The sequence below is a fragment of the Cebus imitator genome, unplaced genomic scaffold (assembly GCF_001604975.1).
Source record: "Cebus imitator isolate Cc_AM_T3 unplaced genomic scaffold, Cebus_imitator-1.0 Scaffold206, whole genome shotgun sequence".
Classification (NCBI taxonomy): domain Eukaryota; kingdom Metazoa; phylum Chordata; class Mammalia; order Primates; family Cebidae; genus Cebus; species Cebus imitator.
Genome location: NW_016107521.1, coordinates 508,692 through 520,807, shown reverse-complemented (window position 1 = coordinate 520,807; position 12,116 = coordinate 508,692). Strand labels below are relative to the sequence as shown.

Below are 12,116 nucleotides of genomic sequence, written 5' to 3'. Positions count from 1 at the left end.
CTCTGTATAAGTTAGCTGTGGCCCTGTGAGGGCCCCTTATCTTCTTGAAGTATATTTTCTTGGCAGTTTTATGAGACCAGAAAGTTGCATACTATGCCATAATAAAGAGTTATTTATAAAAGAGCATCAGGAAAGAAATTAGGTTTAATAATGAGCAGTGTTAGAAGAAAAATGATATTAGGATAACTCCATAGAAATCAAATGTGCAGATTACTTCTGCAACTGGATGTTACAAGTGTCTTTTTTTTTTTTTTTTTTTTTGGTCATTCCAGAATAAAATCTGTTACCCTGGAAAAAAACAAAAACAAAGAAAAAACAGAATAAAGTCAATGAATATGCATTGCTTTAAATTTTCTGATGTGAAGATTCTTACATCTTTTTTTGTTTGTTTTTGAGATGGAGTCTCACTCTGTCGCCTAGGCTGGAGTGCAGTAGCGCAATCTCAGCTCACTGCAACCTCGGCCTCCTGGGTTCAAGCGATTCTCCTGCCTCAGCCTCCCAAGTAGCTGGGACCATGGGCGTGTGTCACCACAACTGGCTAATTTTGCATATTTAGTAGAGATGGGGTTTCACCATGTCAGCCAAGCTGGTCTCTAACTCCTGACCTCAAGTGATCTGTCCACCTTGGCCTCCCAAAGTGCTGGGATTACAGGCATGAGCCAGCGTGCCTGGGCCTTAGATGTCTTTTCTGTGAGGGTAATTCACTTAACTTTTTAGAAATTTTCCCTTTCTCTAAAACGGGTAGGCTAGACTCAGTAGACAATTTCCAAAGTCTTTGCTAGCTTTAACATTTTATATGTTTACCTGTTACTGAGATAAAGCCTTTGATTATTTTTTAAAGCTTCTGGTTGTATTGAGGGAAAATGCCGTTTGAGAACCTGAAGAAGAACAAAGTATTATTGCTACTTAAGAAATTGCTTTGGTAACAGTTTGGATTTCTTCAAAGATCTTGGAAGGATTTGTTGCTTTGTTCCATACAGCACTGCCCTTAACAAATGGACAACCCGTCTTACCCAGAATTGGGCAATTCTTGCTGTGGTTTCTCTTTGTTAGGCTTCCATGATTGTAAAAAATAATTCATGTTTTTTTTTTTTTTTTTCATTCTTACCATCAATACTTTGTCACTGAGAGAATTTTGTACTTCAGATTAGTGGAAAAGCTAGAATGGTTAACAAGGAAAGGATTCTAAACTGTCTCCAATGAGGCTCTTCTTGCTGGAGTCAGAATTTGTGGACTTTAGACTGTGGCTATTTCCCTGATTCCTCAGAGCAGGAGCTATTTGGTAATTTTGTTTCTTTTGTATTCCAGAAGTGTCTGATACAGACTTGTACAGCCCATTTAAAACAAGAAGTTACCAATTAGAGCTTGCTGTGCCTGCCAAGAAAGGAAAAAACACAATAATATGTGCTCCTACAGGTAAGCCAATTGCCATTACTTATATAGTTTTGTTTGTTTCCTTTTTTATCTTTTATTGAATACTGGGACAGAATGAGCAAGTTTCAGTTTTTTCCTTGTTCCATGTGTCTTTTGAAAAAACTGTCCTAATAACATAATCCTAATGTATTTTATGGGACATGAGAAGGTAAAGAAAAGTGCCCTCTGTTAGCTTGCTTTTGGGTTCTGGCTGTTTGCATGCTATCTAGGGAGTAGCTTGATATTTTTTAGTCATAGTGTAAATTCCGTAATTGTTAACCCATCTGAATTATCAATTAGTCAGATCTGTGGTATTAGAAGAGCAAAAAATAAATGTCTTTCTGGAGAAATATCTAATATCATGTGAATTACATGTTTTCTTTTTTCCTTACATGTTAAAAGGTTGTGGAAAAACCTTTGTTGCACTCCTTATATGTGAACATCATCTTAAAAAATTCCCACAAGGACAAAAGGGGAAAGTTGTCTTTTTTGCTAATCAGATCCCAGTGTATGAACAGCAGAAATCTGTATTCTCAGAATACTTTGAAAGACTTGGGTAGGTATAATAGTTGGTTCAACTTCTTTTTCTGCAGCTTCATGTAATTGATGTGATTTCTGTTTTATTTTTGAAAAACAATGATTAAAAAAATTTATATTAGATTCAGCTTTTATATAATCAGGATATAATTCATTCATGGATTCAAGTCTTTTTTGTTATATGTGCCAGAAATCTTCAACTCCCCTGGTTTGCCCTTGTATGGGGGAATAAATGACCTCAGGGATAAATGTGATGTGTAAGTGGCACATTTAACTTCTTTAGTGATTTTATACTTTATTCGATATTACTCTTTTAAGTTTTCTTTTCTCTCTTAGTGACTTAATATATACTACTATAAATTACAACTAGCTTGGATTTATTGATCAGGCTAAGCACTTACAGTACTATGTGCTAAGGACTTGCCTACAGCTATACTCCTTTTGGACTCAGGGAGAACTTAATCAGTTGATGTTCTGATCTAGCATTTCATCTTCATGGTTCCTTATTCACATTGTGGTTGGTAATATGGAATTTCTGTCATTTCAGGTATAGAGTTACAGGCATTTCTGGAGCAACAGCTGAGAATGTCCCAGTGAAACAGATTGTTGAGAACAACGACATCATCGTTTTAACTCCACAGATTCTTGTGAACAACCTTAAAAATGGAACGATTCCATCACTGTCCATCTTTACTTTGATGATATTTGATGAATGCCACAACACTAGTAAACAACATCCATACAATATGATCATGTTCAATTATCTAGATCAGAAACTTGGAGGATCTTCAGGCCCACTGCCCCAGGTATCTCCAAAGTCAGAGGAATTCTTCAGAAAAGCTATAATCTTCCTAACTTTTATTTCTTACTCTTGTGGCCACATTGAAGATGTCCTTCTCAGGTCCTAAGTCCATATTATACAACTCATTTTTAATTTTGGCTCGTTTATTCATTTGTTCACTTAGTGAATGCGCATTATATGCCTCCATGTACCATATGCTATGTGTCAGAAAAAACAAAAACAGAAGCTCTGCTCCAGCAGAAAAGAGTTATATGAGGAGTTGTGGAAACATTGTGCTATTTCTCAGACATCTAATGATTTGGAATGCTTCTTACAGGTCATAGGGCTGACTGCCTCGGTTGGTGTTGGGGATGCCAAAGACACAGGTGAAGCTTTGGATTATATCTGCAAACTGTGTGCTTCTCTTGATGCGTCAGTGATAGCAACAGTCCAAGACAACCTGGAGGAACTGGAGCAGGTTGTTTATAAGCCCCAGAAGTGTAAGTTGGATCCAGGAACAAGCCCTTTGAGATTAGGTTACTCTCTGCTAGCAGTAGTTCAGAGCCATCTAGACGAACACTGAACTTTGACTCTTTCTCTGTTTAGTAGAAAATATTTAACTCTGAACTTGAGTAATAGTCACATTTTTAGCCTCTCTCTCTAACTGAGCTCTCTTCCCAAGCAATGGATGAACCTCAGAAGTGGCCTGTAGAGAGCAAACATTCTTCCTCTTTGGTTCCAAAAACCTCTTATAAAGGTACTAGCGATGCAAAAGAGACGATGAGAGAATTTAGGCATCAGATAGCCAAGAGCTGGGCTTAGCCATTTCCCGTGGTCTGTGCCCATGTGGTCATCACTGTTTGAATATGTATTTGATCATTTTAGTTGAAATGGAATGACCTGAATTCATGATATCCCTCCTCAAAAGATCAGATATGATTTTTCTTTCTTTTTTTTTTTTTTTTTTGAGATGAGGTCTTGCTCTGTCACCCAGCCTGGAGTGCAGTGGCGTGTCTCAGTTCACTGCAACCTCCGCCTCTTGGGTTCAAGTGATTCTCCTGCCTCAGCCTCCCAAGTAGCTGGGATTACAGGCACCTACCACTGAGCCTGGCTAATTTTTGTATTTTAGTAGAGACAGGGTTTCACCATGTTGGCCAGGATGGTTTCGAACTCCTGACCTCAGGTGATCCACCTGCTTCAGCCTCCCAAAGTGCTGGGATTACAGATGTGAGCCACCACGCCCGGCTGGATATGAACTTTTAATAAGACTAACAACTGTTGATTGATGTTATTATTATACTAACCCTGCAAAGAAGAGAGGGGTACAGAAAATATATAGGATTATACTCTTGCCCTCTGAGTAGTATGTGACTATGTCTGAGGTAGAACAAATCCACATGAAATAGGGAGTGTTGTAGGTAAACTGCTTTTCGAAAGCTGCTTGTAAGGAGTGTGGTGTACCCAATCCCAACTTTTCAGGGTCACATATGAATTTCTTTATAATCCTCTTCCTCCTGCCCTCTGAGCTTCATTGCCTCCAAACATTGATAAACCCAATCACGTTGCATTCCTCTGGGCTCCTTAAACATGCCCTGTGCTTTCTCTCTCCAAGCTTTTGTCTGTGCTTCCTTTGTACATCACTGCTCTTTTTTTTTCTTTTTCTTTGCCAAGTCGTGATGGAATATAGATGACTACTCTTGCTTTTTTCTTTCTTCTTCCTGTATTTATTCTACAACTGTGACTTCTCTGGAAGAATTAGGTATTTGTCTGTGTTTTGTGACACTTTTCATGTCCTACTACTACTTTTTTTTTTGAGACAGAGTCTCGCAGTGTTGCCTAGGCTGGAGTGTATGATCTTGGTTCACTGCTGCAACCTCCACCTCCTGGGTTCAAATGATTCTCCTGCCTCAGCGTTGTGAGTAGCTGGAATTACAAGCATGTGCCACTACGCCCAGCTAATTTTTTGTATTTTTTAGTAGAGATGGGATTTTGCCATGTTGGCCAGCCAGGCTGGTCTTGAACTCCTGACCTCAAATGATCCACCCTCCTTGGCCTCCCAAAGTGGTGGGATTACAAGTGTGAGCCACTGTGCCCAGCCACACTTTGCATGTACTTCTGTTACAGAACTCTGCTGTAGTTAGTTAGCCATGTATATTCCCCTCCTCTAAGATCACAGCCCTCTATCAAGCATGGAATGTGTACTTTCAACTGTTTATAAACAAAGCATGGCACATAGTAGGCAATTAATAATTAGGCTGAAATAATACACTGATAAATGGTAGGATCAGCGTGAATACCACTGGAGGCTGTGTGGGGAGGGAGAATATCAAAGCACAGAGATGGGATTAGATTGTGACACTTAAGGAGACGTGAAAGATGCCAGCCTCATCAGAGAAGAGGTTACAGGACAGCCACAGTAAGAAGCTGGTTAGGCCAGATGTGGTGGCTCACATCTGTAATACCAGCACTTTGTGAGGCTGAGGTGGGTGGATCACAAAGTCAGGAGTTCGAGATCATCCTGGCCAGTATGGTGAAACCCCGTCTCTACTAAAAATACAAAAATTACCTGGGTGTGGTGGTGCGTACCTGTAATCCCAGCTATTCAGGAGACTGAGGCAGAAGAATCATTTGAACCCGGGAGGCAGAGGCTGCAGTGAGTGAGATTGTGCCACTGTGCTCCAGGCTAGGCAACAGAGCGAGACTCTGTCTCAAAAAAAAAAAAAAGACAGATGTTACAATCAGTACAGGAAGCAACAGAGAGAGCCATTGTAAGGTTTTTGAGCATTTGTTATATCTAGACCACCTGCCAGTGGGCCTGGAACCTCAGGCTTTTCAGAGGATTTAACAAAGGCAGAGAAAGGTTTGAGAAATATCTACTTTGAACTACAGTCTGTCCTTCCTGAAAATATACTCACTCTCTTTTTTATTTTTTATGTCTCTAGTTTTCAGGAAAGTGGAATCACGGGTTAGCGACAAATTTAAATGCATCATAGCTCAGCTGATGAGGGAGACAGAGAGTCTGGCAAAGAGAATCTGCAAAGACTTCGGTAAGATAAATCTCATATTTTGTGTTTTCTCTATTTGGGAATAGCCATATATTGTTCACTATGGTCTTTTTACATTCACCGTAGTTCCGAATATGTCAAGACCATATCCAGAGATTGTCTTCCTTAATTATATGTTATTTAGAAGCGTTATATGTCCTCCTTATTCTCTCTCTGTTTTTTTCCTTTTTAAATCAAAAGTAAGTTCATCTGGACACACGCACCTGAAAAATAACCATACTTAAGTCAGTTCATTGCCTTCTTGACCTTCTAAATCAGCTTTCCCTCCTGAGTTTTCTATTTACCTGAATGAAGCCACGATTCCTTTGCTGGCTCGGATTCACACCTTGGGCTGATCACCTAGCACATTTCCCAGCACTAAAGGAGTACGGGTAGAGATGGGTCAGGGGAAGACAGTGAGGGCCTGGCTTGGAATTTTATTCTAAAAACAATGGGAAAGAAATGATAATTTAAAACTGATTAGTGATGTAATAAAGATATCAGTAAATGAGCAGAACCAAACAGAAGTCCAGTAGAGATGGACTGGAGAAGGAAGGAGACATGTGAGATGCTTCCAACTGGGAATGTTAGGACTGGATGGCTAACCAGATTTGGGTGGGGCTGAGGGAGGGGCAGGAAGGGCTGTTTTCTTCTTAGGCTTCTGGCTTAGGCACCTGTAGGAATGCCAGTGGGTGGTCCCAGTTCCAGGACTAGAGGCAGTCTTGGCAGGTACAAAGTGAGTTTTGAGTTTTAGAGATGTTGAATGTGATGTCTGTAAGACACCTCGTGCTATCTCTCTTTCTCTCACACTTATTTTGCTTTTCTCTTCCCTTTTCATTCACAGTTTAATTTCTATTCTAACTATTCTAACAGCCTTCTAGCTGGTTTTGCTTCCCTGAACACTCTCTGCCATTCAGTCCCTCGTGAACTAGTCTTCATCTTCATGAACACATTTTATCATGTCACTGTCCTGCTTAAAAACCCTTTGCCTACAGGATAATCTTCACACCTCTAACCTGCAGTCTGAGCTCTGCCTGAACTACCAGGTTCTATGTATCTTTCCAGTGTTATCCTACTCCTTCCCTACCTGAATCCTTTGATTTAGCAGTTCCCTGAATGTGTTCATGCATATGTTTATTCATTTAGTGCTAAGGAATGTGCTAGGTGATGGGAATACAGCACGAACCCTAAGACACAGCCCCTGCCTTCAAGGCATTTCTAGTCTAATGGTAAAGCCAAAATTAGATGAGTAGTAGTAATAAAGCAGCTGGTATGGTGGGGTGATAAGGGGTGTTTCAGGCAGAGGGAATAGCATATGCAATGGCTGGGAGGCTAGAAAGAGTATGGGGACTTCCATTAGTCTTGTCAAATGCAGAAGTGAGAGTGGCCAGAAATGAGAAGCAAAAGCAAACAGAGGCTAGATCATGGGGAGGAGCCTGTGAGCTGGGGCAGGACTTTGGCTGCAGGAATCCACTCAAGGCTTTTAAGCAATGGGGTAGAACCATTTCTCATTTGTAATTTTGCAAGCTCCCTCTAACTGCTGGGTGGAGAATGGGTTGGAAGGAACAAGGCAAGAGGAAGGGAGACCAGTTTGGAGGTTGTCATGTTATCCAGTGGCACACTGATGTGTTCTGAATTGGGGAAGTAGCAGAAGGATGGAGAGATGGCGATGGAGTCACATGAGTTTCTATTTTCTTACTCCTCCTACCTCAGGTGGTACCCTGCCTCCACCTTTTTGCCAGTCCAATTCCAGTTAGTTGCTCATTTCTAAATTGCTTAGGCTATTTTGACACCTACCCACGTTCAATCAGTGTTTCTTGGCTCATCATCTCTACTGCTGGCCACCTTGTTATAGCTGCATCTTGGAAAGAAGCGTGTCAGTACCACTTGTTTGGGTAGCCTCCATTGTTCCTATTACTGAAAATAAATGAGTGAGGGGAAGAATTTAACCCAGAAATGTAGCACTTGCTTATGACTTTTTTTGTACTGTGTTCTTCATGAGGAGCCTGGGGAACTGATGCCAGAGTAACTTACAGACTCAGCTTCTTGAGAACACAGCCATACCCTCATCGCCTTTTTATCCCCAGCACCTTGCACAGAGCCTGGAACACAGCAGATGCTCCAGCTGTGAACCAAGCAAGTGAGGCTTAGCCTAGGAGATGCACACAGACAGATGCATCCATAAGTGTCTTTTGAGGGCCTATTCTATTCTTGGCCCTGTGAATGCTGCTCTGGAGAACAGGAGGCCCAAGTTCACAGCAAAGCAGAACATAGGCTGTGCTGAGTTCTAAATCTTCTATCTATCTATCTATTTATCTATCTGTCTATCAATCAATCAATCAATCAATCAATGAGACAGAGTATCACTGTCACAGGCTGGAGTGCAATGGTGCAATCTTAGCCCACTTCAGCTTCTGCCTCCTGGGTTCAAGCAGTTCTCCTACCTCAGCCTCCCGAGTAGCTGGGACTACAGGCATGAGCCACCATGCCCAGCTAAGTTGTGTATTTTTAGTAGAGACAGGGTTTCACCATGTTGGCCAGCATGGTCTTGATCTCTTGACCTTATGATCTGCCCACTTCAGCCTCCCAAAGTGCTGGGATTACAGGCTTGAGCCATGGTGCCAGCCAATCTCTTGCTTTAATGTATTCTTTTCTGATGAAGCTCTTGAAACCTGTTATTTTTACTCACTTTTCAATTTTTTTTTTTAGTTAAAAAATGTTTTTATTATAATTAATATTCCAACGTTTTTCATCATTCTTTCAACCACAATTTTCAGTGTGAATAATAATCTATGAATTGGATGCACCTTTATTTACTAAACCGTCTTCTTTTAACAAATATCAAACTGCTGCCAATATTTTAAATCTATTTTATTGGTACATTTGCCTATTTCCTATAAAATTTGGGAGCAGTTGTTTATATTTTAAAGATGTTAGTAACTCTGTGTCATTATGTTGTAAATATAGTTTCAGTTTTCTTTGTTTATAAAAGTTTTGCTTTTAATCTTTATATAGTTAAATTTATTCTCTTTCATTTTCTTTCTTCTTTATAAATTTAGGGTTTGACAATATGATTTTTTAAAGTGTATCCCATCTCACTATTTTTTTTTTCTTTGTTCTTTTTTTTATTGCATTTTAGGTTTTGGGGTACATTTGAAGAATATGCAAGATAGTTGCATAGGTACACACATGGCAGTGTGATTTTCTGCCTTCTCCCCTTCACCTATATCTGGCATTTCTCCCCATACTATCTCTCCCCGACACCCCACCCCCCACTGTCTCTCCTCTATTTCCCCCCAACAGACGCCTGTGCGTAGTTCTCCCCTCCCTGTGTCCATGTGTTCTCATTGTTCAACACCTGCCTATGAGTGAGAACATGCGGTGTTTGATTTTCTGCTCTTGTGTCAGTTTGCTGAGAATGATGGTTTCCAGGTGCATCCATGTCCCTACAAAGGACACAAACTCATCCTTTTTGATGGCTGCATAATATTCCATAGTATATATGTGCCACATTTTCCCTGTCCAGTCTATCATCGATGGGCATTTGGGTTGGTTCCAGGTCTTTGCTATTGTAAACAGTGCTGCAATGAACATTCGTATGCATGTGTCCTTATAGTAGAACGATTTATAATCCTTTGGATATATACCCAGTAATGGGATTGCTGGGTCAAATGGAATTTCTATTTCTAGGTCCTTGAAGAATCGCCACACTGTCTTCCACAATGGTTGGCCTAATTTACACTCCCACCAACAGTGTAAAAGTGTTCCTATTTCTCCACATCCTCTCCAGCATCTGTTGTCTCTAGATTTTTTAATGATTGCCATTCGAACTGGTGTGAGATGGTATCTCAATGTTGTTTTGATTTGCATTTCTCTAATGACCAGTGATGATGAGCATTTTTTCATATGTTTGTTGGCTTCATGTATGTCTTCTTTTGTAAAGCGTCTGTTCATATCCTTCGCCCACTTTTGAATGGGCTTGTTAGTTTTTTTCTTGTAAATCTGTTTCAGTTCTTTGTAAATTCTGGATATCAGCCCGTTGTCAGATGGGTAGACTGCAAAAATTTTTTCCCATTCTGCTGGTTGCCGATTCACTCTAATGACTGTTTCTTTTGCTGTGCAGAAGCTGTGGAGTTTGATTAGGTCCCATTTGTCTATTTTGGCTTTTGTTGCCAATGCTTTTGGTGTTTTGGTCATGAAGTCCTTGCCTACGCCTATGTCCTGAATGGTTTTGCCTAGATTTTCTTCTAGGGTTTTTATGGTGTTAGGCCTTATGTTTAAGTCTTTGATCCATTTGGAGTTAATTTTAGTGTAAGGTGTCAGGAAGGAATACAGTTTCTGCTTTCTGCACATAGCTAGCCAGTTTTCCCACACCATTTATTGAACAGGGAATCTTTTCCCCATTGCTTGTTTTTGTCTGGTTTGTCAAAGATCAGATGGCTGTAGATAAGTTGTGTTGCCTCTGAGGCCTCTGTTCTGTTCCATTGGCCTATATCTCTGTTTTGGTGCCAGTACCATGCTGTTTTGATTACTGTAGCCTTGTAGTATAGTTTGAAGTCCGGTAGTGTGATGCCTCCCGCTTTGTTCTTTTTGCTTAGAATTGACTTGGCTATGTGGGCTCTCTTTTGGTTCCATATGAAGCTTAAGATGCTTTTTCCAGTTCTTTGAAGAAGCTCATTGATAGCTTGATGGGGATAGCATTGAATCTATAAATTACTTTGGGCAGTATGACCATTTCACGATATTTATTCTTTCTAACCATGAACATGGAATGTTTTCCCATCTGTTTCTGTCCTCTCTTATTTTGTTGAGCAGTGGTTTGTAGTTCTCCTTGAAGAGGTCCTTTACGTTCCTTGTTGTATTCCTAGGTATTTTATTTTCTTTGTAGCAATTGTGAATGGCAGTTCGTTCTTGATTTGGCTCTCTTTATGTCTGTTATTGGTGTATAGGAATGCTTGTGATTTTTGCACATTGATTTTGTATCTTGAGACTTTGCTGAAATTGCTTATCAGTTTCAGGAGATTTTGGGCTGAGACAATGGGGTCTTCTAGATATACAATCATGTCTTCTGCAAATAGAGACAATTTGACTTCCCCCTTTCCTATTTTAATACCCTTTATTTCTTTTTCTTGCCTGATTGCTCTGGCTAGAACTTCCAGTACTATATTGAATAGCAGTAGTGAGAAAGGGCATCCTTGTCTAGTGCCAGATTTCAAGGGGAATGCTTCTAGTTTTTGCCCATTCAGTATGATATTGGCTGTTGGTTTGTCGTAAATAGCTTTTATTATTTTGAGATACGTTCCGTCAATACCTAATTTATTGAGGATTTTTAGCGTAAAGGGCTGTTGAATTTTGTCAAAGGCCTTCTCTGCATCAATTGAGATAATCATGTGGTTTTTGTCTTGGTTCTGTTTATGTGGTGAATTACGTTCATAGACTTGTGTATGTTGAACCAGCCTTGCATCCCGGGGATGAAGCCTACTCGATCATGGTGGATAAGCTTTTTGATGTGCTGTTGCAATTGGCTTGCCAGTATTTTATTGAAGATTTTTGCATCTATGTTCATCATGGATATTGGCCTGAAGTTTTCATTTCTTGTTGAGTCTCTGCTGGGTTTTGGAATCAGGATGATGTTGGTGTCATAAAATGATTTGGGAAGGATTCTCTCTTTTTGGATTATTTGGAATAGTTTCAGAAGGAATGGTACCAGCTCCTCTTTGTATGTCTGGTAGAATTCGGCTGTGAACCCATCTGGACCTGGGCTTTTTTTGGGTGGTAGGCTCTTAATTGCTGCCTCAACTTCAGACCTTGTTGTTGGTCTGATTAGGGTTTTCGATTTCTTCCTCGTTTAGGCTTGGGAGGAGGCAAGTGTCCAAGAATTTATCCGTTTCTTCCAGGTTTACTGGTCTATGTGCATAGAGTTGTTTGTAATAATCTCTGATGATGGTTTGAATTTCTGTGGAATCTGTGGTGATATCCCTGTTATCGTTTTTTATTGCATCGATTTGGTTATTCTCTCCATTCTTTTTTATTAATGTGACTGGTGGTCTATTTTGTTGATCTTTTCAAAAAACCAGCTCCTGGATTTATTGATATTTTTGAAGCGTTTTTTGTGTCTCTATCTCCTTCAGTTCTCCTCTGATCTTAGTTGTTTCTTGTCTTCTGCTAGGTTTTGAGTTTTTTTTTTAATCTTGCTCCTCTAGCTCTTTCAATTTTGATGATAGGGTGTCAGTTTTAGATGTCTCCTTGCTTCTCATGTGGGCACTTATTGCTATATATTTTCCTCTAGAGACTGCTTTAAATGTGTCCCAGAGATTCTGGTATGTTGTGTCTACATTCTC

At 40.0% G+C, this 12,116-nt stretch overlaps 1 protein-coding gene across 4 annotated transcripts in view; it reads left to right on the top strand.

Moving 5' to 3' along the window:
- DDX58 (DExD/H-box helicase 58) overlaps positions 1 to 12,116 on the top strand; it is a 71,629-nt gene that overhangs the window by 23,360 nt on the left and 36,153 nt on the right. For all 4 annotated transcript variants that reach the window (XM_017548314.2, XM_037745619.1, XM_037745618.1 and 1 more), the window contains 5 exons: positions 1,309 to 1,416; positions 1,816 to 1,969; positions 2,498 to 2,756; positions 3,069 to 3,231; positions 5,674 to 5,778. In XM_017548314.2, coding sequence (XP_017403803.1) covers positions 1,309 to 1,416; positions 1,816 to 1,969; positions 2,498 to 2,756; positions 3,069 to 3,231; positions 5,674 to 5,778 — 789 coding nt within the window. The remainder of the gene's footprint in view (positions 1 to 1,308; positions 1,417 to 1,815; positions 1,970 to 2,497; positions 2,757 to 3,068; positions 3,232 to 5,673; positions 5,779 to 12,116) is intronic.